This window comes from Pygocentrus nattereri, chromosome 2 (genome assembly GCF_015220715.1).
Source record: "Pygocentrus nattereri isolate fPygNat1 chromosome 2, fPygNat1.pri, whole genome shotgun sequence".
In the NCBI taxonomy this organism is placed as follows: domain Eukaryota; kingdom Metazoa; phylum Chordata; class Actinopteri; order Characiformes; family Serrasalmidae; genus Pygocentrus; species Pygocentrus nattereri.
The window spans coordinates 32,036,430-32,060,918 of record NC_051212.1 but is presented as its reverse complement, the minus strand read 5'-3'; the positions used below and the strand labels follow the sequence as shown (position 1 = coordinate 32,060,918).

Sequence of the window (24,489 nt, the reverse complement as noted above, 5' to 3'; positions counted from 1 at the left end):
GGAGTGTGGGTCTTTTGTGTTGGGGCTTGTCATCATGGGGTGGTAGCCTATGGATGATGGTGACCTCCTCTGTGATTTCAGTGCATTGTGCATTTTTTTCTGCTAGTGTTTCAGTAAAGAGAACTGCTCACAGCAGAATTACTCAAAGCCCATGCCACAATGCACACACACATATACATATCAGAGATATTCACTTGAGCTGTATGACTTGGACTCGAGTTGTGTCATGGATTTGATGACTTGAGACTCAACAAAATCCAGAAAGACTTGCAACTGACTAAAACACCAATGACTTAGAGTTGAGCCACAAGACTTAAGACCCCTAGTGGAAGAAGCATGGAGAGTCTTACTGCAGACGCAACTCTGCACAGCTGCTATCTTTTACTTACTTTTCACATGAATGGATTGTGGTGACACAACACTGCAATTGATTGTTTTGGGCAGAGTCTAAAAGGACCTTCTTCAGCCACGTGTGCATGATTCCATACTGCGCATAAAGTGCAATATTTGGGTGTAAAAGCCAAAATTTCATAACTCCCATACTGCACTATAGGGGAAGCAGTGAGTCTCACAGGATTGTCTGCGGTATGATCTTACAGGTGTTTAATATTTCCCATTAATCGGCTGTTGATCTTTTGAAGACGACACAAACAGAGCACTAGAACTTGGTTTAAGAGCTGGTGAGTAAAAGGACTTATCTAAAATGACCAAGAGGGGGTGTTACTAGAAAGATGGTACTGTTTCCTCAGGAATGTATAATGCTTGTTGTCCAAACATCAGTAGATTCGCATAAAACTAGAAATTCACTGATACTGATGCCACATCTGTATTGACCCTGATACTATCACTCCTGTAATAATTATTGATAATATTGAAGTCATTGTGCTAATTTCATAACAAGGAACATTGGAACAGTACAAAATTTCACAAGCATAACAGCGTCGACAGACAAGAATGATACAAAGCACAACACAGCAACTTGTAAAGCTTATATAAAATACCAGGTCATTACAGCAGTGGTACAAAGTCAGCGAAAAAGTGGTGCTTTAAGTCAGCATTGGCCATAAGATGGTGTCAATACATCTCTTTAGAATAGAATAGAATCAGTCAGGACACTGAATTTGTTCTCACTTTGTAGTTCTACTGTACTATCGTAACTATTGAATCTGTTGTTTGAAGGAGTGTGAAAGAGAATAATGCAAAGCATTCAAGACCAAAAAAAAAAAAACCCCATGTCTTTTTTCCCCTTTTCTTTAATGTTCATTCAGTATTCCAGCAGCTATTTAATATGCATGTTATTTTGTACAGATTTATATTACACAGCAACAATAGTTCTAGCTCCGTACACTGGTTTTCTTTGCAGCTTCCTCTTGGCAGAAGTCTTTTTTTTTTTTTTTTTTTTTAAACCGTTATAACCATAGCAACTATCATGAAAAAATTACAAGTGCAATAAGTGAGAGTAAAACTTCACAGTACAAAAAAGGAATAAACTAACAGCTTATAAGACAATACTAAAAAAAATTAAAACTGTATAACAAAAATGAGAAAAAGAAAATGAGTAACGAGTGCTCGCCTCATTTACTTGCCATCACACTTCAAAAACATGGTTTTGATTAAGAAAAATGTGTACATAAAACACATACAGCACACGATATACTTCAACTAGAAATGTAAGCTTACATTTGCATGTACACACATGCACAAATGTCTTGACAGCAATACTTTTTTCGATACTTTTTTTTTTTTGTAAACGTGTCCATCATGGACCTACCAAGGACCGACTAGAAAAGCAACCGGAGAAAGTTTGACCACTGGACAGAAATATTTAAAGAAGCAAGGCTGGATGTTCTGTAACAGGTAAACAGCATTCAGCCTGGCAGACTGCTAGGTATGATAGTACCAAACCGTACAGAGTCTTGAGCTGCATGCCGTTACACCAAACTGCCACGTTTGAAATGAAATGTCAGTACTACCTTTATGGCCCATGAAGAGCTTATTATTTTTATTATTATTAATATTGTAAACATGATTCAGTTTAGCACTAGTCCTTGTGTTACACATGTAATCTCCGGTTGCAAGTCTAATCACAATAAAACTTGATTCGATTCACTCACGCTTTCCATGAATGGGTCAGGAGGAACATGGCCATGCTGTGCATTTGTCCTCACCCCCAGTTCAGGGCTGTTAAGTTGGCCCACAGCCAAGCCTTCACCCCTCGTCTCTACATTTTCTTTAATACTGATTAATTCTTTAAGTGGTTCGAGTTTAATGCCTAAAGGCAGGATTACCAGTCCTCGACTGGTACCTGGATTAGCTTCAATCCCCAAAATAGCGCCAACGCCTAGGCTTCTAATTTATTCACTCTATGAAATGAAATAAGGTAGGTTAGAATATGTATAAACGAATAATTAATCTAATGTGAATAAAAGCAAAACTGAAAAAAATGAATGGGAACAAACAGTAGTACCATGGAAATGGATATGGATGGAATGTATCATCAAGTGCCACTAGAGGGCAGTAAACATTCATATTCAGTCTGAAACTGCCACTGGAGCTTCATAGCAAAATGTAGGGGCCTCAATTGTACAAAAAGGACTTTTTTTTCCCACTTTGCACGGAATGATATACCTACATGCACAGAAGTACCTCAAGTTTGGAGTACCCTTTACAGAACTACAATACATTAAATTGTTAAACAGACACCAGCAATAGTAAATTTGTACCAACATTCTTTCAAGGTTCGAGTTGGACCAACTAGCTTTGAAAGAGAACTGTGTCAAAATCTGATTTTAAAAGCTTTAGCTTTCTTCCACAGCAGGAGGGATGATACCACAGAAAAGAATTTGAGTAGTGACTTTTACAAGTCCTTCCAGTTCTTTTAACACAAGGTTTCTCAACTTCAGCCAAAAAGTCTTCAAATTCCAGCTGAGATAAAGAGTTTTGGATCTGGATTCAAACTTGGCACCGCTTCTTTTTAACCTCATTCCTTCTCAGTCCCTCAGACAGTCTTCCTCGGTGATGCCCTGTGCCCGCAGCTCTTCTAGGACGTTGTCCAGGTGCCCGGAGTCAGGGTAACCGTGGCCAGTCAGGTTGGAGCCAAACTCAGTTTTGTGGTGGACTTCGTTCCAGATGACTGTGTCTGCCTCGCCGGTTGTGCTGGATGTCCCCACGGAGAAGATCAGCCTGCGGTCCCACGCGACCAGCAACAGCTTCAACACCTGAGGAGAGGGTTAGGCAGTCAAAGATTTAAATTAGAAGATGTGTGTTGCAGCATTTTTCTGCCAGTAAACTAACTGCATTTATTTATTTGATTTGTGCACTGACTTGCTTATTTACAGAAGTGAAAGTGTTAAATAAATACATATTTATTCAAATGGAAGTTGACCATGAATCTGAAGGGAAGGTTGTGAGAGTTCATTGCCTGACTTTCAGTTGAAAATCAGGCCCTTTCTGTGAAGTCAACAGGCACCTACATCCATATTTCCCCAGATGTAGCATTTAAAGCTAATTAAATGTAGCACATCCACCTGTTTATTAATGTCAACACATTTTAGTATTTGAACTGTTGAACTATTTAGTCTTAACAGTATTTTTCTGTAATGTGTCTCTATATGGCTTTCCCATTGCCTAAAACAGTTCAAAATGGAAATAATGAGTACACATTTTGTTCATCACAGCCTCCAAAAGCACTGAGGCATTGTTTCACAGCAAACTTATGTTGTATTTCAGGCAGGACTAAAGAAGTTTCAAAAAGGTCATATGTTTCAGGATGTGTTTTAGAAGTAAGCAGGTCTAGGTTGAAGGAGTGGATGCTTACTAGGCGGCCTTTCTCACTGTCAGGAAGGTAGCAATGCCGAGGGAATCCACGAGCTGTGAAGGGTTTACCAGGATTAGGGTGCTCAGGGCCCTATGGCAGAAATGAGAAAAAGAAGTTAAGACTCAATTATGATTTTATTGTACACTGATCCATTATTCTAAAACTAAAAGTTCGTTTAATTGACACTCGTGAACTATGAACATGGCATGGTCCATAGTTTTATGGGTGTTTATTTTAGTTCAAGGATTTATCATCATGATGAGCACTGTTGGCCCTTCTGGGACACATGGAAGAGACATACTAAACTGTAAAAAACCTGCTTTGAATAATAAAAATATGAATGTTTACCAATGACAGTTTTTCAAAAATACACTCCAGCTCTAGATTTGTTCATTAGTGCATGATTTAGTTCTCTTGTTTGCAGCTAACATTTCACCCATGCACACCTGTTTTTGTGGAAGTCTGAAATAGTAAAGTTACCTGAATGCCAGGTGGTATGTTGTAAATGATGCGGATGGTTTTGCAGTCTGGGTGTCCAGGCAGTGAGTGGGGGATGACGTGGTACTCCATCTTGCCAGGTGGTTGGTTACCAGTCTTTACTCCGTAGATGGTCTTGCAGGTGGGGCACTGCAAGCTGCCGTCTTTGTTTCCATTGTTGTACATCGCTACCAGGCACTGCAGGTGGTACTGATGTCCACACTGAGAAAGACGACCGACAGACTCTGCCCGAGAAATACCACCCACGCCAGGGCCTTTATAGCCAGAGGGGCCGGCCAGAGCCTCCATACAGATAGTGCAGTCCTGTGGAAGAGCCAGGAGAGTAAAGAGTAAGAAATGCTGGTACCAGCAGAAAAAGGGAATATACATGGTAGAACATGTGGCGTTGCAGTAAAAGATTTGGCGAATCGGAGACTTGCCTCCTCTGGGGGGTTGCGGACCTTCTGCAAGTACCGTCTCACCACTTCCTCAGGAGTTCTGCCTGTTGGTGTGGACAGATATGTGAGTCAGCATGAATGTGAAAGATGGTAAAAAGCTTATTTTCAATAACATAAAACACAAACACATTTGAAAAAAATATTCTAATAGAATCGTAAGCACTATCACATCACAGGTAGGACATTTGTGATGTGTCTAGAATAATGAACAAACCTGTAGATATATCAAGAGCAACACAGACCGAAGCTATAATACAATTAATATCCAGAAATATTTTAAATGTGATCAACTTTTAAAGCAGATAACTTTACAAGAAATTAATAACTGCATCTGTTGTTTGAAAAAAAAAAAAAACAATGTGTGTCTTTATACAATTTCATAACAATAAAATTGTTATTGAACACAAGAACAATCAGTAATGTGGTGTGTGATTCCAGACTTTATCTGGGCATTACCTTTGCGGGCTTGCTTCTTGGTGGTCTTGCGGCAGCAGTGGCCAAGGCCTGGCACTGGCTTTATATCACTCTTGCTGACAGGTGGGGGGTGGAGTACCAATTTGGGTGGGCGGGTCAAACAGACAGGAAGTCCAGCAGCACTCATCAGGATGCCCGTTATTCCTAAAAGAAAGAAAAAAAAAAAGTTACTCCTGTGGTTGTATTTCTACAAGGTCTGGGCGACATCTAAAAATAATTAGCCCAATATTTTCTTGTTAAAGATCACGTTACAGCAAAGGCATTTTGGAATTCAGCTACGAATGGCTGTGGGAAACCTTGAGGTGTAAAATTAAAAAATATTACAACTCATCTGAACCACTGGGACACTTAAGCTGTGTGGAAAATGCTAAAGATTTTCCTCAATGTTATGTTGCATGCTGATAAACCTGCAGCAGGTGCAGAATGTACTCCACTGTAGCCCAACAGCTTATCAACAGCTCATCAATTATCTATTGTTTTAACAGTAAAAGGGAATAAAACAACATGTAATCACCACCTAGTAGTATTTAGCAAGCTGCCTGAATTTAAATGAGTCCTCTCTAGTTCTCCATCTCTTCACGAATGTGGTGATGAAGCTTCGTTAGGGGGGCTACTTGTCAACGATAGCTGAAACTCTTGACGATTCTGTATTACACAGGCCAATTTCCTATAATCATTACAGCCTACACTTGTGTCTGTAGGAAGAAAAAAAAAAAAACATACTCACCAGCCAGGGCTGGGTGAACAGGACTGGACCCATTTAGGTTCTTAACAGGGACTGTAGGGACCCTGAAACACACAACAAAACATTATTAAATCACAGCTGTGTACTACACACAAATACAAAAAAAAAAAAAAAAAAAAAAAAAAACACATTGTACTAAAAACAAATTCAAGGATGCACTATGAGGCATTGTGATGTAGGATTTAAAAGTGATATAAAAGGCATCAACTTTAGGAAGTTTGAATCAATTATGATGAACTGTAACAACATTCAGTAAAGTATGCAAGTAAAGTATGGTCATTGTTTTTATTATTTATATTTCACTACTGTTGTAAGTAGTTCCTTCAGTCACATTTGTATATTCAGAGTACCTTAAAAACAAACTGAATAAAACTGTGGTACAACCTGATTTTTAAATGATCCACCGAGTCATTTTAGGGAGTCGAATTGCGAGGTCAGAGATTTACAGCTCTACATCCATTTAATCTGGCCTCATTGTATAATGACAGCAATCTGAGGCCAATCAGACATTGGTGCCATGTTGTCCACCAGACACCTGTTCACACCCCCCTCAACCTGAGGAAGTGCCGAATCATGCTAGAGTATATAAACCAGGTCACACCTTCTGCCAGGTCTGCTGTTGCTGCTGACAACAAAAATAGTCAATCTAATTTTAGCATGACCCAGCACTGTTAGGATACACCATAGCACCTAGTTCACATAGCTGTAATTAGTGAAAATAGCAATATAAAAAGATAAACAGTCAGTAAAACCCCTCATTGGTATTTTGCCTGGATAGGCTACAACATACTGTCCATAAGTGCTCCATGATATCTTGGGTACCAGTGAGTTTATAAGCAACAGAGTCACTGCTTTAATAACACAACAAATCAAGCGCCAATTAACGTACAATCTAAAATGATCCGAATACTGTGGTCAATAGAAATATGTTGTCTAACAACATGGACAATGGCTGTCATAGCCATACGCAAACGTTTGGGGCCCCCTGGTCAAATGACATTTTGGTGGTTTTAATAAGGGACACATCCACTATAGAGAAGACACTTCTGCCCATTTTAATGCACAAGTTTGTTTACTGTATAAGATGTGTCGATAAATCAACAAAACTAATTTGAACAGGGGAACACGAAATTATTTTAAAAATTTACTTTAAAATTTTAATTATTCTACTAAAATAGAGAATGTTGAACAAAGCCATAGACGATGGCTGAGAAAACCGTATAAAACTGAGAAAAAAAAGTTTGACTAAAACTGATACGCAGAACAACGGTGATTAAAACTACTGCAGATAATGAATCACAAAACTACTAAAAACTAAATATTATAGTACATTATTTATTTAATGCTCCCAAAAAAAACTTGAAATACTGAATAATATGCCTTACGATGTGTATAGCTTGCAATTTTTCCAATCTACACTGCGTAAATTATACTTGAAAAACACCAGGATATCAGCAGGATTCCTATATTGGAGCTTCTCTTGTTTAAAGCACGTTAAAACATGCTGAGGAAAATTTAACACTTTAAAATTTAAACCATATTTACATTTACATTTAATTAAACCATATTCTGCTATGATCTCTATAAAAACAAGCACATCTATCAAGCACATGACTGAATAAAAGAAGAACAGCACAATCGTAGAAGGTACTCACGAGTTAACCTTGATTACGGTCATGTTTTCAAGTATTCAGCCAAAAGCAAAACAGACAAACAAAAAGCAGACAGATAAAAAGTGGAGTTCAGATCCGTGTTCCTCTCGCCACAATAATGTCCTCAAACAAGCTCTCAGAAGTCTCTTATAATGTTTCTAAGCAGCAACATAGTCTGACTATATGAGTAAGGGTTTGCCTCTCGTTCCCTCTCTTTCTCTCCTTGTGGATGGATGATGTGTCTCCTCTCTTCCTGCGCTGCCTCTTATAGAGCTAATCCAACAGTTTCCATCTGTTGACAAGCAGCTGGGAGAGGTGAGGCACGTCACACAGCTAAGGATTACCTTTCAACGTCACACTCCAGCACTCCACCATAAGGCACCATCACAGCCGCACATACGGCATAATGAGCCAGCGCACGCTCAGACAATTCACGTGTCCTTGCTGCTCCATAAACGTTCAGGAGAAAGTAGGTGAAGAGGTGAAAGGCTCTGGTCATGCTGTGTTTCACCTAGATTTCCTTCAGGTCGGGTGGTAGATCCTTCAAAGCTACCAGAGTTATGTGAACATGACGCAATCAAATTCGAGAGTATTACCAGCCCACAAAGTACTTTGTTTTATGCCCTATTTTCTTTTGTTTAAATGCAATTGCGATTTTATAGTCAATTTACAAATCAGTTAATTTAGATCAGAATTATGTATGTGCACCTGAACGCTTAACAGCGGGCCATAGACTTCTTAAACATTAGAATTTGCTTACATTACTTTTGGAAAAGTATCAGAATAGTATCAGTGGAGATTTTATTTCCAGGTGGGGCCACAATATCTCTAAATACATTATTACAAGTATTAACAACACTACTGAGATGGTTCATTCCATACAATATGTAGTGTTTTACATTCAGGAGCAGACACAGTAAAATGTCTAATCCTGAGGCTTACAATTTCAAACCCACCCTTCCTACATGCAAACTCATGAGCAATGACAAAAGGTGAAAGTCCAGAAACCAACCCCCTGTAGGGGGCTTCAGAGACTTGGTCCCCTTCTGCTGAATATTTATTATAAATAGAGGCCATTCTAAAAACTGTGCCCATCTTCTGACTGCAAAAAACGCATGCGCTCCGATTGCCATTTCTGTGTAATATGTAAAAAGTCTTAAAAAATGAAGTAGTAGCTGATTGTCATGGTTGCAAACAATGATGCTCTACACACACACACACACACACACACACACACACACACACACACACACACACACACACACACACACACACACACACAACACTTTTGCACCACACTAAAGAGAGAAATCATATGAAGAAAAAAAAAAAAAAAACACACAACACTTCAACACTTAAAACCTTTACATTTTACATGTTTCCAACTACTATATCTGTACATAAGTGGTGAAGGACAGATACTTCTTCAAATTTTTCCTTGCTGACAGCAACTATTACAACCATTTTTCAAGTGTTTATACTTTATCATGGGAACCACTACAAACACTCTTGTGTAGTGAATGTGTTAAGACTCTTAAAACTCAACTTTCAATTATCTTAGCAAAACCAGGTTACATAAAGTCATTAAGTTACAAATATTTTCCTTAGTTTTTAGTTTACTTAGCATGTACTTGTATAAGCTAATGAAATCTTGCGTTTATTGATGTCGGCGCTTTGGTTCCCGTGGCCAATGGGAATGACATAGTAGTACATCCTCATTTTTAAACTGCCCAATAATCTGAAGCAGACTGCAAAAGGAAGAACAAACTTCATAGTGTTCCATCTAGGCCCCTATTAAAGCATGTATGAAGACCATACAAATACATTTGTGCAGGAATGACTTGAGATTTAAGAGTTAAATTAAGTTAGGTGTCCCGCTAATAGAATTTAACATACCTATACAGTAACTCTATAAATACTGCTCTAAGAACACATTTATTACTCTAATAGCTTTAAAGAGTTCTTTTTGCACAGTACCATATATGGAAATACACCAATACTCAATGTACAGTCCCCACAGTAAATGAGATCCCTTTCTGAAGTCCTGTTTATCTGTTGGCATTACAAGTGTTTGCTTGTCTGACCAGAACAGACTCTCTTCAGCACACTGGAACATACCACTGTGATCCAGATCTGGCTGTGGGTGAGTGAGCGATCGTTCATAACAAGTGCACGTGAACAGTGACAGGCCAAACTAAGAGAACTTTATGAAACGGCTCTCTGGTTAGGTCAGGCTGATTCAGTGTGAATGGGTGAAGTGTGATGGAGGCGTTCTTAAAGACAAAAGAAGACGGGCGGGCGGTGTGTTGGATGTTAAACCTCTAGTCACATTTGCTGGCAGCTAATCTAAGCAGCATTACCCATATGGCCCACACCCGTAATCACCAAGTCACCTAAAGATACCTGAGCAGCTGCAGTACCTGACTGACACACTCGGAAGAGAAGAGAGCAGGTGTGAGGAGCAGGAGGGACAGCAGAGGGCTTGTGCGGGGGGCTCACTGATGTGCGCTCTTGCTGACGACAGTCTTAAATCACATTCACTTAGTTCACATGACCCTCCACAATCCCTACCAAATCCTTCTTACATTTTCACTTGCAAACTGGCCGCCTCACTAACAACAAAATACAGTTATTTGAAACAGATGACGTTCAGGTGGTTCCGTGATAACAATGACTGAACTACAGACTGTCCTGGTTATGTGTTTAAACATCATTAATCTTTCATATAAATACAGAAATCAGTAGAACCAATGAAGGTTTGTTTCATCCCCCCCATTTTCACTTTACAATGAAAGTGAAAATATCAAAACTATAAAACCAAAAACATGGGATGAAGTGTTCTCAAATCAAAACTCTTCTATTTCAGATTCTTCAATGAAGCCTCTCTTTGCCTTGACGAATCTGCTTGAGGAATTGCCAAGAGTGTGTAAAGCTGCACGAGGAGCCACCTGGAATGTTTTCCAACAAGACTAAAGAAGACACACATATGCTACCTTGCTGCTGCTGAAAAAAACCTGTTGGATGGCACAATTTATACTGTAACTAGGAGTGTAACGATTCCCTAAATCCTTGATTGACAGCTGGGTTCATACTTGATCTTTTTTGCCTCCCTCCCCCGAAGTCAACATAGCACTAGTTGGTGACGCTAAACTTTGCTAATTGAAATCATTACAGTTACGCTACAATGCCAAGCTCCACTCATTAAATTTACTCTCACAAGAAACATTTTATTGTTGCAAATTCCATCAGAATAAATTCAATGTTCAGCCAAAAGCTAGTGCGAATAGTCATTAAATGAGAAGGCGTTAGATTAATTGTCTAACCTTGCAAAAAAAATAAATTAAAAAGTTAATTTTGTCACTTTTTTTTACTCTACTACCACATCCTCTAGCTACAACATAAGCTTTATTAGATTATGTTTGACTGAGCCGCAGTGCAAAATCTCTTTTAATCCAGCAAATTCCTGCTGAGTGAAAGCTATTTTACAATCAGCTGATCCACACAAATTAAAACACTACAACTGAATCCATCATAGAACTCTCAACATTCTCACTGATCATCTAATCAGAGCATGAAAATGCCAATAAATAAACATTCAGAGAGAGAGAGAGAGAGAGAGAGAGAGAGAGAGAGAGAGAGAGAGAGAGAGAGAGAGAGAGAGAGAGAGAGAGAGAGAGAGAGAGAGAGAGAGAGAGAGAGAAAAAGAGAGAGAGAGAGAGAGAGAGAGAGAGAGAGCGAGAGCGAGCGAGAAAGAGAGCGAAAGAGAAAGAGAAAGAGAGCGAGCGAGAAAGAGAAAGAGAGAGAAAGAGAGAGAAAGAGAGAGAAAGAGAAAGAAAGAAAGAAAGAGAAAGAAAGAAAGAAAGAAAGAAAGAAAGAAAGAAAGAAAGAAAGAAAGAAAGAAAGAAAGAAAGAAAGAAAGAAAGAAAGAAAGAAAGAAAGAAAGAAAGAAAGAAAGAAAGAGAGAGAGAGAGAGAGAGAGAGAGAGAGAGAGAGAGAGAGAGAAAGAGAGAGTGCGAGAGACAGACACACAAACACACACACAGAGAGACAGAGACAGACAGACAGACACAGAGAGCGAAAAACATAAATGCTGTCCAGCCATCTGGGGTCTGGCCTCTCACCTGCCAAAGACTATGGCTTGTGGCCCAGATTCTGGGGCACATGTAGCACATGTTCACAGCAATAATGTTACAACCAAAAGTTGCTGGATAATAAAACTAAATTAGAATTTCACGGTTTGTGGAGGTGGTTGTGTGAGTCTCTAAAAACAGCACTGGGCTCCAAGATGGGTGCAAGATTGTGTCCTCCTATATACAGGAAACTATGTGCAGACTGCACGCCTATAGTTCATGATTGTAATGATAATTTATTTATTCTGCAGCAAAATTACAGCACTTCCATTCTCTCTGAAATTCTTTTAATTAACTTTACAGATTTATAATGAGTCTTGGTTATTTCGCTGTGGGCTTCTCATATACTTCAGATCGTAAAAGATCAGATTTTCTCTACAGATCCATCAGCAGCCTTTATTGTACAACCCAAAAAACGAAAGTGTGTCTTCAAGCCAGTTTCTTCCATAACACAGATAACGCAGATTCTCATACTGCTAATAACTGTGTCTTATTTCATGCAAGAAGACAACTGCAAATGAATCGAGCTACGCAAACACAATTTTGCATGACGTTGCAACACATTTTGCAGCACACTGGCAGTTTGATGAATTTCCTCGCAGAACCAGCTCACAGGCATAATTAATAACTGCTTTTAAACTACAAATCAAAAACAAATCAGTTTATGGTCTATTTAAAGTACATGCATATGACAAAGATTACACACCCCTGATCAAATAACATTTAAGTGAAAATAAGTTGCAGAAAAAAAATTAACGTGCCACAACTTTTGGACACGCCATTTATTTTTTTTCTGAAATATATTAAATTCATCAAACAGCAATTTTTTATAAATAACAGTGATACATTACTGCCTCTTCATCCCAACAGAACTAGTAAAGCTGAAGGGATTCCTCTACAGTGGACATGTTCAGCTGTTGTGGCTGCTGCAATAAATGGTAGAACCTGTTTACAGCTGATTTGATTTGTCCTCTATTGCCCCCTTGAGTACTGAGTGTTTAAACCACCACCACAGCAGCAGTATGTTGAGTACTATGCGCTTGTCAGCAGTTGGCTGACCATGGTCATGAGTGCTTGCACATCTGCATAGTTTTAGAAAGCCGTAGCTTTACAAAGAGAGCTTAAATGCTCAGATCAATTCTGCCGTGAAGAACTTCAATGGAATTTCTGAAGAGGACACACACGTATATCAGTGGCATATTATTGATTCTGATCCTTCGTATAAGGCAGTCTTCAAAAATCCTCTCCTCAAAGAGGTTTTTGTAACCTCAAATAGATTTGCTTATGTGGGTTCTGTCACAATGTGATGTATTGTTATACACAGAAAAGTCCAAAAAATGTCTATTTTTTTTTAGACATTAGGTTGTTTTGTGCCAGAAAGCACTGTATGATTTTCTATGATTATCATTCAGTGTGAGCGTTAATTCAATGTGGTTTGAAGCAGTGATTTAGGATGCATAATGCTGACTGGTGGGTATAAGCTTCCACTGCTTGTGAGCTCCAGCATCCAGTGGTAAACTAAGAAAGCAAGCTTTGGACACAAAACATGGCTGAAGAAATGTATCATTTCTTTCATGTTTTTAGATTAGCAGATTTCGACATGTAGACGTTGCACTTGGTGTAGTATCTTGATGAAATGTCATACATTTACGAAGCTTCATATCAGTAAAACACGATGCACGAGTGCCTGTATGGGTGCCATCTATTCACAGACAGACAGACAGAGCGAGCGAGAGAGAAAAAAAAAGGCGCAAGAGACAGAAACACAGAGAGAGAGACAGAGACACAGACAGACAGACAGACAGACAGACACAGAGAGACAGCTATCTATCTATCTATCTATCTATCTATCTATCACACACATACACAGCTCAAAAAAAATAAAGGGAACACTCAAATAACACATTCTAGATCTGAATAAATGAAATATTCTCATTGAATACTTTGTTCTGTACAAAGTTGAATGTGCTGACAACAAAATCACAAAAATCATCAATGGAAATCAAATTTATTAACTAGTGGAGGCCTGGATTTGGTCCAATCGCACACCAAATTAAAGTGGAAAAACAGTACAGGCTGATCCAACTTTGATGTAATGTCCTTAAAACAAGTCAAAATGAGGCTCAGTGTTGTGTGTGGCCTCCACGTGCCTGTATGACCTCCCTACAACGCCTGGGCATGCTCCTGATGAGGTGGCGGATGGTCTCCTGAGGGATCTCCTCCCAGACCTGGACTAAGCGTCCGCCAACTACAGGACAGTCTGTGGTGCAACGTTGCGTTGGTGGATGGAGCGAGACATGATGTCCCAGATGTGCTCAATCAGATTCAGGTCTGGGGAACGGGCGGACCAGTCCATAGTTTCAATGCCTTCATCTTGCAGGAACTGCTGACACATTCCAGCCACATGAGGTCTAGCATTGTCCTGCATTAGGAGGAACCCAGGGCCAACTGCACCAGCATATGGTCTCACAAGGGGTCTGAGGATCTCATCTCGGTACTTAATGGCAGTCAGGCTACCTCTGGTGAGCACATGGAGGGCTGTGCGGCCTTCCAAAGAAATGCCACCCCACACCATTACTGACCCACTGCCAAACCGGTCATGCTGAAGGATGTTGCAGGCAGCAGATCGCTCTCCACGGCGTCTCCAGACTCTGTCACGTCTGTCACATGTGCTCAGTGTGAACCAGCCTTCATCTGTGAAGAGCACAGGGTGCCAGTGGCGAATTTGCCAATCCTGGTGTTCTCTGGCAAATGCCAATCGTCCTGCACGGTGTTGGGCTTTGAGCACAACCCCCATCTGTGGACGTCGGGCCCTCATATCATCCTCATGGAGTCGGTTTCTAACCGTTTGTGCAGACACATGCACATTTGTGGTCTGCTGGAGGTCATTTTGCAGGGCTCTGGCAGTGCTCCTCCTGTTCCTCCTTGCACAAAGGCGGAGGTAGCGGTCCTGCTGCTGGGTTGTTGCCCTCCTACGGCCTCCTCCACGTCTCCTGGTGTACTGGCCTGTCTCCTGGTAGCGCCTCCAGCCTCTGGACACTGTGCTGACAGACACAGCAAACCTTCTTGCCACAGCTTGCATTGATGTGCCATCCTGGATGAGCTGCACTACGTGAGCCACTTGTGTGGGTTGTAGAGTTCGTCTCATGCTACCACGAGTGTGAAAGCACCACCAACATTCAAAAGTGACCAAAACATCAGCCAGAAAGCAGAAAGGTACTGAGAAGTGGTCTGTAGTGCCCACCTGCAGAACCACTCCTTTATTGAGTGTGTCTTGCTAATTGCCAATGATTTCCACCTGTTGTGCAAATGGAATAGACAACAGCTGTGAAATTGATTGTCAATCAGTGTTGCTTCCTAAGTGGACAGTTTAATTTCACAGAGGTTTGATTTACTTCGAGTTATATTGTGTTGTTTATGTGTTCCCTTTATTTGAGCAGTATATATACACACACACATGCACACACACACACGCACGCACACATACACACTATAGACACTACATTTTTACAATGCACAATACGTGTCACAACATTTTGACACAGAACGATAACAATGCACTAGCAGTACCACATTAAAAATACTGCCATCAAATACTATGAATGTGATTTTTCACACACTGCAGTGTCCAAGTCCAGTTCAGGCCTAATAATGTTCTCTTTGTACGGAAACATGCAGCTGGTTAGTGTTTTTTAAATATCAAACAATACGGTTTTCTGAGCATATGATCACGATAATAAAATTTATCATGGTAACCATAAAATATTGTAATTTTGCCCACCTCTATCATGGCACTAGTATTGTGATATACATCATGACAAAATGTTTTTTAAACAAGTAAACATAATGCTTTTTCATGCCTGCTGGAAGATTTTAGGCTACTTAAAATCATTTTAGGCTACTCCTCATAATTAGCTGCGTCTTCATCGATCATTATAAAATGTCCAAAAATGGCTAAATTAAAGAAAAACTCCTTTAGGATTAGTTGTGTCCAAAGCTTTAACCGGCAGGAAATAATACATAAGGTGTTTAATATAGCATATTTATTAATGCTGCTTCAGGGTCTACATCCCATGTGCCAAATGCAAAAGCCTGTGGGCCAGATCAGATTAATTCCATAAATATTAGCCCATTTCACAGCACTACAGTCCCCAGCATGCACTGCAACGTAACGTGCGCCGACTCTCCCACCCCAACAACAATCTATTGCACAGACACATGACATCTACGCAATTCTAAGCAATTCCACGAGTCATATCACCAAAATGCATTTCAGCTGCTGTTCAACCAATATAAACACCTACATCAGCTCAATTAAGCCCAAGTCTTAATGAACTTGCAGCAAAGAAAAAAAACTTGGTGTCCAGTTCAAGCAAATAGGTAGGTTTAAAACACTGAGCTCCCGCGAACCTTTAAATTTTTAATGTGTCAAGTGTCCATGTGATATTTCAAGGTCTACTACAAGTGCCTGTTTGTTACTGTTAATGTTTTTTTTTGCATATTTTGAATAATCAACAGCCAGTTTGGGTTATAACACAACATTAATTAAAAATGTAATAAAAACCTTTTTTTCTGACCCACAGATTTTGAGATTTTTTAATATGGCCCTTTTACTGGTTGAGCTTGACAGCCCTGGTGTACATATCTGCCTCACTAACCTTTTGTGCTTGGTTGACATTAATTTGGGCACAATGAAGAGAGCATATTATTTTGTTCGTGTATCACATGGGATAAAGTGAACTTTCAGTAAACTCCAGTTTCCGTGTGTCTGATTTGTACTCCACAATAAGTGCATTTGCTTGTGGGCTCGTCTTAGGAAGCTCTATGCTTCCTTCCTAACCCTCTATTCACACTGCTCATCTTCACAGATCCAGCCTGAAGCTGTGGCGTTCCAATGTCTGAGACAGACCTTTGTCTCTAAAGGACAGCGTCTACGTCTGGCTCACACACACTCACACACACACACACACACACACACACACACGCCCAATGAACCCAACTTATCCAGCAGCACCACCTTCAAGATCAAATCTTCCCCTCCCTCCACTTTGCCTTTACCAATCCCCCCCCCCCCCCAACCAAACATGCACGCACACACACACACACACACACACTTTAACTGCATTGTGTTGCAAATACAAACGAACCTGCCGTCTGCCAACAAAGGTTGCTGTGGATACGCTACCAACGCACACACATACATACTCTCTGACACAAACTCTCACAGTGAGGCACCGAAGAAGGGGGCCTGAAGAATGAGGCAGAGCCTGGGAACTGGGGAAGGGGAGAACCAAAACGGAGCGAGAGAAGGGGGATTCTAATGAATGAGTGACCTGTTGACATTGATGGAAGACTCCCAGCTCCAGTCTAGAACACTTCCTTTAATTTCCTTTATTTCCCGCTTTCCATGCTGAACACTCAGCACTACAGAAGACACTGGAGATCATTTTACTTCTAACAGTACCGAAAAAAAAATAAGCTTTTTGCCTGATGTTCTTTTCAGAGAAACAGACAAACTAAAATATGACAAATATATGGCTGTTGAGGACAAAGAGGCTTTTGCCATATTTCCTGTCCTTTTCTTCTGGAGCTCATTCTGATTCAGAGGGTTTTCAGAAAGCTGATCTCAGGCTTTAGCACTGGCACCACAGAACCAAGACAGTACATCAAAACTCTGCTACTACATGCATACAGTGATTCCTGTAACTGTAATTATTTTAGATTCTCTTTGTGTAAACACAACCCTTTTTTCTTCCATTACAAAAAATGCACCAGCACAGTTTGTGCTTTTCATGTGTTCTGCTTGTGAATTGCCAAATAAAAAAATGCAGTTAACTCATTTTGCTGCCACCAATTTCAAAATACATTGCACTGCACCGTACACATGTAAGAAAACAAAGGCAAATCGTTCAGTTAAAAGTTTTTCCTGTTCTCTAATCGGCCAAAGAACTACTGCAATCTGCAACCTGTCAATTCTTGTCAGTCTTTTTTTAATAGCACTATAGTGGCCAATAAGATGATCGTTTACTACATGCCACATTGACCTATCCATGCTCCGCCTTCTTGTGTAGTTACTTTCACTTGACTAAACCAGATCTACAAAAGCATCACTTTTGGTTTTCAGCAGAAAGTGAAAAAGAATTTTAATGACAATAAAAAAATGAGAACTGTTGTTTTCTTCGGTTTTTTTGTGCTGGTCAGCACAGATGGGTCCAAACACTTTTAGTAGCAGTAGAGTTTAAACGTCAGTCACGTGAAGCGTGCATCCTGGTTTTTATGAGGGACATTAGACGAGTGCTTGATAACTTCTGTTCCTTTTGAGTATCAGAGCTAGGTACAACACCTAAGACCTTCTAATCTTGCTTGATACACAGAACACAGTTATTTCGCAGTTTTTAAGTATTTTTTTTAAAATAAACTTTTGAAAAAATCCACTTTCGGTTTTGGCCACTGATGTTAATTTCTGTGCATCACTAACTGTATCATGAATGAAAACATTCTATAAGACTGGTTAACAACAGCTTTCTTGTTGCACCTGGCATATACATATCGACACTGCAGAAAAAGACCAGCGACAAAGAGAAACAAATAAAGGATTATCTAGCTAACAACATTAAACCTGCTGCAGCCAGTGAAGTTTGTGATTAGAATATCAATGAGATCCCCAAAAGAACATCCACTCAATCGACCCTAACAGTCATACACCATTAAAACAGTTAATAAACACCATTAAAAAAATAATAGCACACATAACGTTTAGGCTATGGTTCCTCGTTATGTTACACAGGATTTTACACCAGTGTAAAATCTCACAACTGTAGCTATGAATGAACATAGTTGTAGGCAGAACGTGGACAGGTCAACAGATGCCATCATTGATGATAACTGCTTCCTCTTGACCCCATTATGACCCCCATTAGCTGCTTTGTGAAGATCGCAAGCTCTACTAGTTTACACTACAGCAACTAAAGTGTCGATGTTCTGCAGCAGTAAACACTGCAGAACTGCATAGCGCTACATCGAAGAATATCACTGGTACACTGGTGCAACTCATTTAGTGCAGAAATGTGTTTAACTTAACAGAATAAAAACTTGAAATCATTAATGTCTTGCTTGCATATTGCTACCCAGCTGCAACACTTGAGTAATGGAGTAATAAGAGTAACTGCTACATAAGAAAAAAAAAATGGGTGTGACTCAGTGGCAGCAGCTGTTGCCATGGAAACTCACCCGGAGGCGATCAGCGCCCGTGACTGTGCCATGGCAATCCTCTGGAGGGCAGGGCGGCTAAGGCCTGCCAGGCTGGAGCGTGGGGGCAGCGGGGCGGCACAGGCTGCCGATGCCACGGGGCCAAGAACCCGAGCTGAGGGGGTAGGGGCGCAGGTGGTTGAGGTTGAGATGAGGGCGTTGGAGGACGTGGGCTGGGCAGCATTGGGCACTGAGGCGGTGTGTGGCGTGGAGGAGGGAGGTGGGGGCGGTGGAACAGTGGGAGGAGGTGGTCGTGAAGAGGAAGAGGAGAGGGACAGGGCAGCAGTGGCTGAGCTCAGGATAGAGAGTGAGTGTCCGAACACGCCACCACTGCTGGCACCTGAGGTGGAGTTCCTGTGTGGGGACAAAGCTCGGGACAAGGAAGGTGGGTGGGGGAGGGTGAGGGAGTAGGAGTGGCTACGCGGGGCGGCTTTCGGGCTAGGGGGCTTGGGCATGGAAGGAGGTTTCCGGCCCAGAGTCTGTGCCGCCAAGCTTGGAGTCTTGACGCCCAGGACCAGCATGCACTGCTGACAAGAACAAGGCTGGCCAAGAGAAGTGATGGCACTAGCAGGAAGAGCACCGCTAGGATAAGCACTTCCATTTCCTCCCGTGATGCCCGAAACCCCCACCCCCAGGTGTCCTCCACTCCCATTGGATGCCCAGGCGTGCGGCTTGGGCAGCGGCCCCGAGACCAGGGGGTAGGCCAGGTCCGACCGTCTCTGGACACGACGGCGCCGCTGTGTCTGCCGGTTGATCTGGGTCATGCCCTGCAAGTCGATGAGGTAGCAGAAGCCCAGTGGTGTCAGGTCCAGCCAGGGCTGCTGCCGGTCGTGCGCCGCCTGAATGGTGATGCCCACCTCTGTGTCATATGGAGTCCAGGAGCCAGAGTCATTTTCCCACTCCCACACCCAGCCTTGACCAGGAGCAGAGCGTGGGTCGTAGAAACTCCGCCTCACTGGACGCAAAGTACCTGTACATAAATGAGATAAGCACTACCAGTGAGAAAAGCCACAACAGTGTCTAAAGAAAGTGTCATATATCAGTCCCCAGAGAAATCACACTTATTCCAGATTTACCACTATTTTACCATTATTGAGATTAAACATCTAAACTCTGAAGACAAGTGTGGGTTCACTAGAGTTATATGAGAGTAAATCATACTTTTGGCTCTATTTGTGCTGTAGACATTGCAACCTCCGGTTCCTTTGACCATCAGTGTCAATACATCAGTTAGTATTCTGCAATGAACCATTTCATATTAAACCACTCTGATATGACTTTGTTTACAATTAAACCACCAAATTATGTAGACATTTTTAAAAACTAATGACAGGTCCCCTTAAATGTAGGCATAGCCAAAAGGACTATTCATAGCAAAACTCTATTTAACAAAAACTAATCTAACTAATCTAAATCTAACAAAAAATCTATTAGCCAGTTTGCAGAACATGGATTAAACTTAGTCTTAGACTAAACTATAACATCAATGCCGATTTTCCACAGGCTCAAGCTGAATGTGGTTCTAGGAAGCTGGTATTGGAAGTACAAAAGTCATAAACTTCATTATAACTAATCTAATCTGCCTCAGATAAAAGCAAAGCACATTCGTGAAATTCCCTGTCTGTTACAATTTCCACAGCAACAAACAAGATGAGACGTAACATGAGCAACAATTTATGATTAGTCCATAAAAACTGAGACAGTGCATGTAATGCAACAGAAAGGGTATTCGTCTGACCCAGAGCCCCCCCACATGACCTCACTCTACAGCTATATGCTGCGCTCCTCCTCCCTCATGTTTTTTTGGAGTAATGGGTCGTCGCCCTTCGTCAGTCCTCCTCTCAGAGTGCCTCAGTCTTCCCATGTGGGCCACTCAGCCTTGCACAATGGCCTTTGTCAGTCAGTGGAGGGTGATGGAGTCTCCCAAAATTCTAAGCAGTCAACAATCCATTCCTTTGTTTTGGTTGCACTTCCCTCCATGCTTCTGCCTCCAATGTATTCCACCTCTCTCACTGAGAGAGATGCTCTTATTGTATTGATGGGGGTTAATTTATTCGGTCATTTCATCATTAGGAGAACCTTCCTGTGAAACTGCTTGCATTTGGTTTGCAATAAGCCTGCTGTCAACACTGGGTGGAGAATAAGCAACAGCATATGACTTCAACTTAAAAGGGAATTCCAATTATGTTTCAAAACTTTCTCTGTAAATACACTGCCAGATGTAAATAGAGTGGTTTGATGTGAAATGCCTTTCAATAAAGGCATACCAAGTCAGAACTGTTTACAGTGGTGTGGATGGGAACCAGACATCTGAAGAATGAAATGCCTCTAAAACTAGCTCACAGAAAAATATTACATGAAATGGCCATGAATGTGCTGCCTAATGTCTAATACATTGATCTATTATAAAACAGAGATAAAGTTTTGGTCTAAAACTCTATAATACATTCATGGTAGAGAAAAGCATGCAGGGCATTGTGGAAATGAGTACGCAAACGTATTTTTTAGGTCACTCACTATTTTGCCATTATCTTTATTATATTAAAAATTCAGGAATGAGTGGGTTCACTGGAGGTTTTGGATAGGACATAAATGTGTTGGGAGACACTGCAATCTCTGGTTAGTCATGGGCTGGAGGTTAGGGATCCAACCTCGTGACCAAAGGTCGCCGGTTCGATCCCCAGAGCCGACAGCACATGACCATGTCCTTGAGCAAGATACCTAACCCCCAACTGCTCCCCGGGCGCTGCGGATTGGGCTGCCCACCGCTCCGGGCAAGTGTGCTCACTGCCCCCTAGTGTGTATGTGGTGTTTCACTTCACGGATGGGTTCAATGCGGTGGTGAAATTTCCCCATTGTGGGACTAATAAGGGGTCACTTAATCTTACCATCATCACCACTGTGAGGAGAAATCAGCCTGTTTCTCTAAAATGCACTTCACATAAATTTACATCAAAACACTCAGGATGAGTTTACATGTCAACAAATGAATTTCGCTGACATGTTGAAACATCTGTGGAATCCCCTTTTAACAGTGATATAGATCAAGATCACTGGGGTGGACTTAAATGCCCTGTCAAACAAGAGTTGCATCTATCAAAGATATTAAACGCGGAAATATGATGTGACTCATAAGATTACAGTAACATATAGAGGTTGTCTGTAGACCCAACTGAGTCGCTCATCCAGCAATGAACTGAATCAAACAGTTCACATCCATCTCACTCAAGATATGAGATTAAAAATCCTGAGCACTTGCAGGCCAATGCTTAAAATTGCTTAATAAACCAAGGTATTTTTAGTTAAAATGCCATCTACAATTTCCAGGCATGTTCCAGGGTCCCTGTATAGCTCTTGCACCCCTCAACCATTCAGGCCTTCCCCCATCTATATGTTGCCCAAAAAGAGCTGCAAAAAGAACAACTCCTTCAAAGAACATCAAAGGGGAACTCCACAAAATTTCTGCATCATTAAATGGTTAAGATGTAAACAAAGTCATTAAGAGTATTTCAGAGTAAAATGCTTTGTTCTAGAGAAACATTCTGAGCCTGAAATTTTTAAAGTGGCTGTGATCTGAAGTGTTCAATGCCTCTAAAAGCTCCATCACAGAAAGCTATAACAGGAAATGTTTATGAATGTTTTTAAACAATTGATCTTAATCAATTTATGGTGGAGGGTTATACAACAAAGGTTCTAAGGCAAAACAGCCCCCCCCCCCTCCCCAAAAAAAAGACTTCCTTTTTTTTCATACAAGTATTTTACCATCAACTCTGAAAAACTCAAAAGACACGTGTAGGTTCACTGGTGATCACGGACAGTAAATAAAATGGCTTTTTTTGTGTAGCAGACACTGCGGCCCCTGGTTCCCATCACCACAACAGTAAAGAGATCAGAGGTCCACAGGTTTCTAGACAATAAACAATTTCACGCCAAACCACTCTGCATGACTTTATTTACCTTACATCTCAACAAGTGAATTATACAGAAATGTTAAAACCATTGGAATCACCTTTTAAAATGTACAACGTGCTTTAGCGCCAGTTGCATATCAACTCCATACAATAACTATTAAGCTCAGAAAAAAAAGTCGGAACTACACAAAGGCCCTAAAAGTCACGTCCATCTTACCGGTATCTTGGCGAAACTGGTGCATGGACTGCAGATCGATGATGTACGGCGACAGTCTGGAGTCGACCTGGCCCAGTACCACGCTGCCGGCGCCCCGGGGGTCGCTGCGGATCACCGCCTCGATGTGGTGGGACACGGCCGGGCTGTAGGGCCGCCAGCGCCCGTGCTCGTTCAGCCATTCCCATACGACCACGGCCGACGCTAACAACATCGCACACCTGCGAGAAAACAGCACAGAACAGAGTCATCGCCCGGGATGCGCTTAGCGACGTCACCATTACTAGCTAAATCTACAGCGATCCGCCAAAGCACTTTGACCACATTCACAGTACATTTCCCAGCCCAGCCGCTCGGCTCCTACTCAGTCCTGCAGCGGCAGCGGCTCCTCACCGGGATACACACCACACACCAGCGCAGCTGGACTTACAACACGCAGCTCGACCTTACGACGTCTATAGTACACAAATGTAACCAGGCAGGGTTCAGAAAGCTGTTGGGAAAATATTAAGCCATTTAGCCAGCTAACAGCTCAGCGAGCCTGGCTCTGTAACTGCTACCCTGAGGTGGTTAACATTAGGGTTAGCACGCTAGCTTAGCTAACAAAGCATTCGTCACAAAATGCGCCGTTTTCAAAATAAAATGTCGGTTTATCCGACCATCGTGGTCGCGTACAACCAGCTTAATGTGCTGTGCTTTAGAAAATAAAATGCTGACAGTTGGCCAGAATCTGTCGCCTGCACGCAAGTTAACGACACAGCGAGATATGCAGCTAGCCAGCCTAGCTGGTCCTCGCCTTAGAGGACTCCCACTGTCGGCGAGCATTTAGCTAAACAGAAAGACACACGACTGGCAAATACCAAGACCAGAGGAAGACCTCACCGACAGGCTCCTTCCTTCTGCAGTCAGATGGTCGAATGCGAGGGTGAATCCTTCGGCAGATACATCTTCAGTTCGCCGCTCGGCGAAAGCTGCTGTACATCAGCGACGCCTGTCTGGATAGTTTTTCAGGGAAATCAACTCACAGAAGTGTCTTCACCAATTTCTCCAGCAGAGTTTACTGGGCAACACGGCGCATAACAGCAGCTCCTGGAGGTCGGCACACGTCCAGCCAACTGCTGAACGGTGGCTTCTAATCGCACTAACGTTTAGTCTTTCTCACTACTTAAAAGTCCAGCGTTTCAGCCCGATGGTGATGATGGACTCCTGCTTGTTTTCGTGCATTTCTCCAGTTTCCACGCCCAAACACGACAAAGGAGCCAATCGCGCTTCCCCACTTCTACAGGCTCCGCCCTCCAGCCCGAACAAATCCGAACCTGTTCCGATGACGTTAAAATACTCTTTACATGCTATTTTCACGTCT

General features: G+C 41.6%; 1 protein-coding gene across 1 annotated transcript; it reads right to left on the bottom strand.

Moving 5' to 3' along the window:
• Nucleotides 1-1,338: 1,338 nt before the first annotated feature.
• dtx4a (deltex 4, E3 ubiquitin ligase a) lies at nt 1,339-24,361 on the bottom strand. Its single transcript, XM_017718858.2, has 9 exons — nt 24,009-24,361; nt 23,130-23,347; nt 18,984-19,971; nt 5,954-6,015; nt 5,209-5,370; nt 4,735-4,796; nt 4,298-4,618; nt 3,818-3,907; nt 1,339-3,218 (listed from the first exon to the last, which is right to left on the bottom strand). Exons 2-9 carry the CDS (start codon nt 23,338-23,340, stop codon nt 2,991-2,993), a joined length of 2,124 nt encoding a protein of 707 aa, XP_017574347.1. The 5' UTR covers nt 23,341-23,347; nt 24,009-24,361; the 3' UTR covers nt 1,339-2,990.
• Nucleotides 24,362-24,489: the final 128 nt, after the last annotated feature.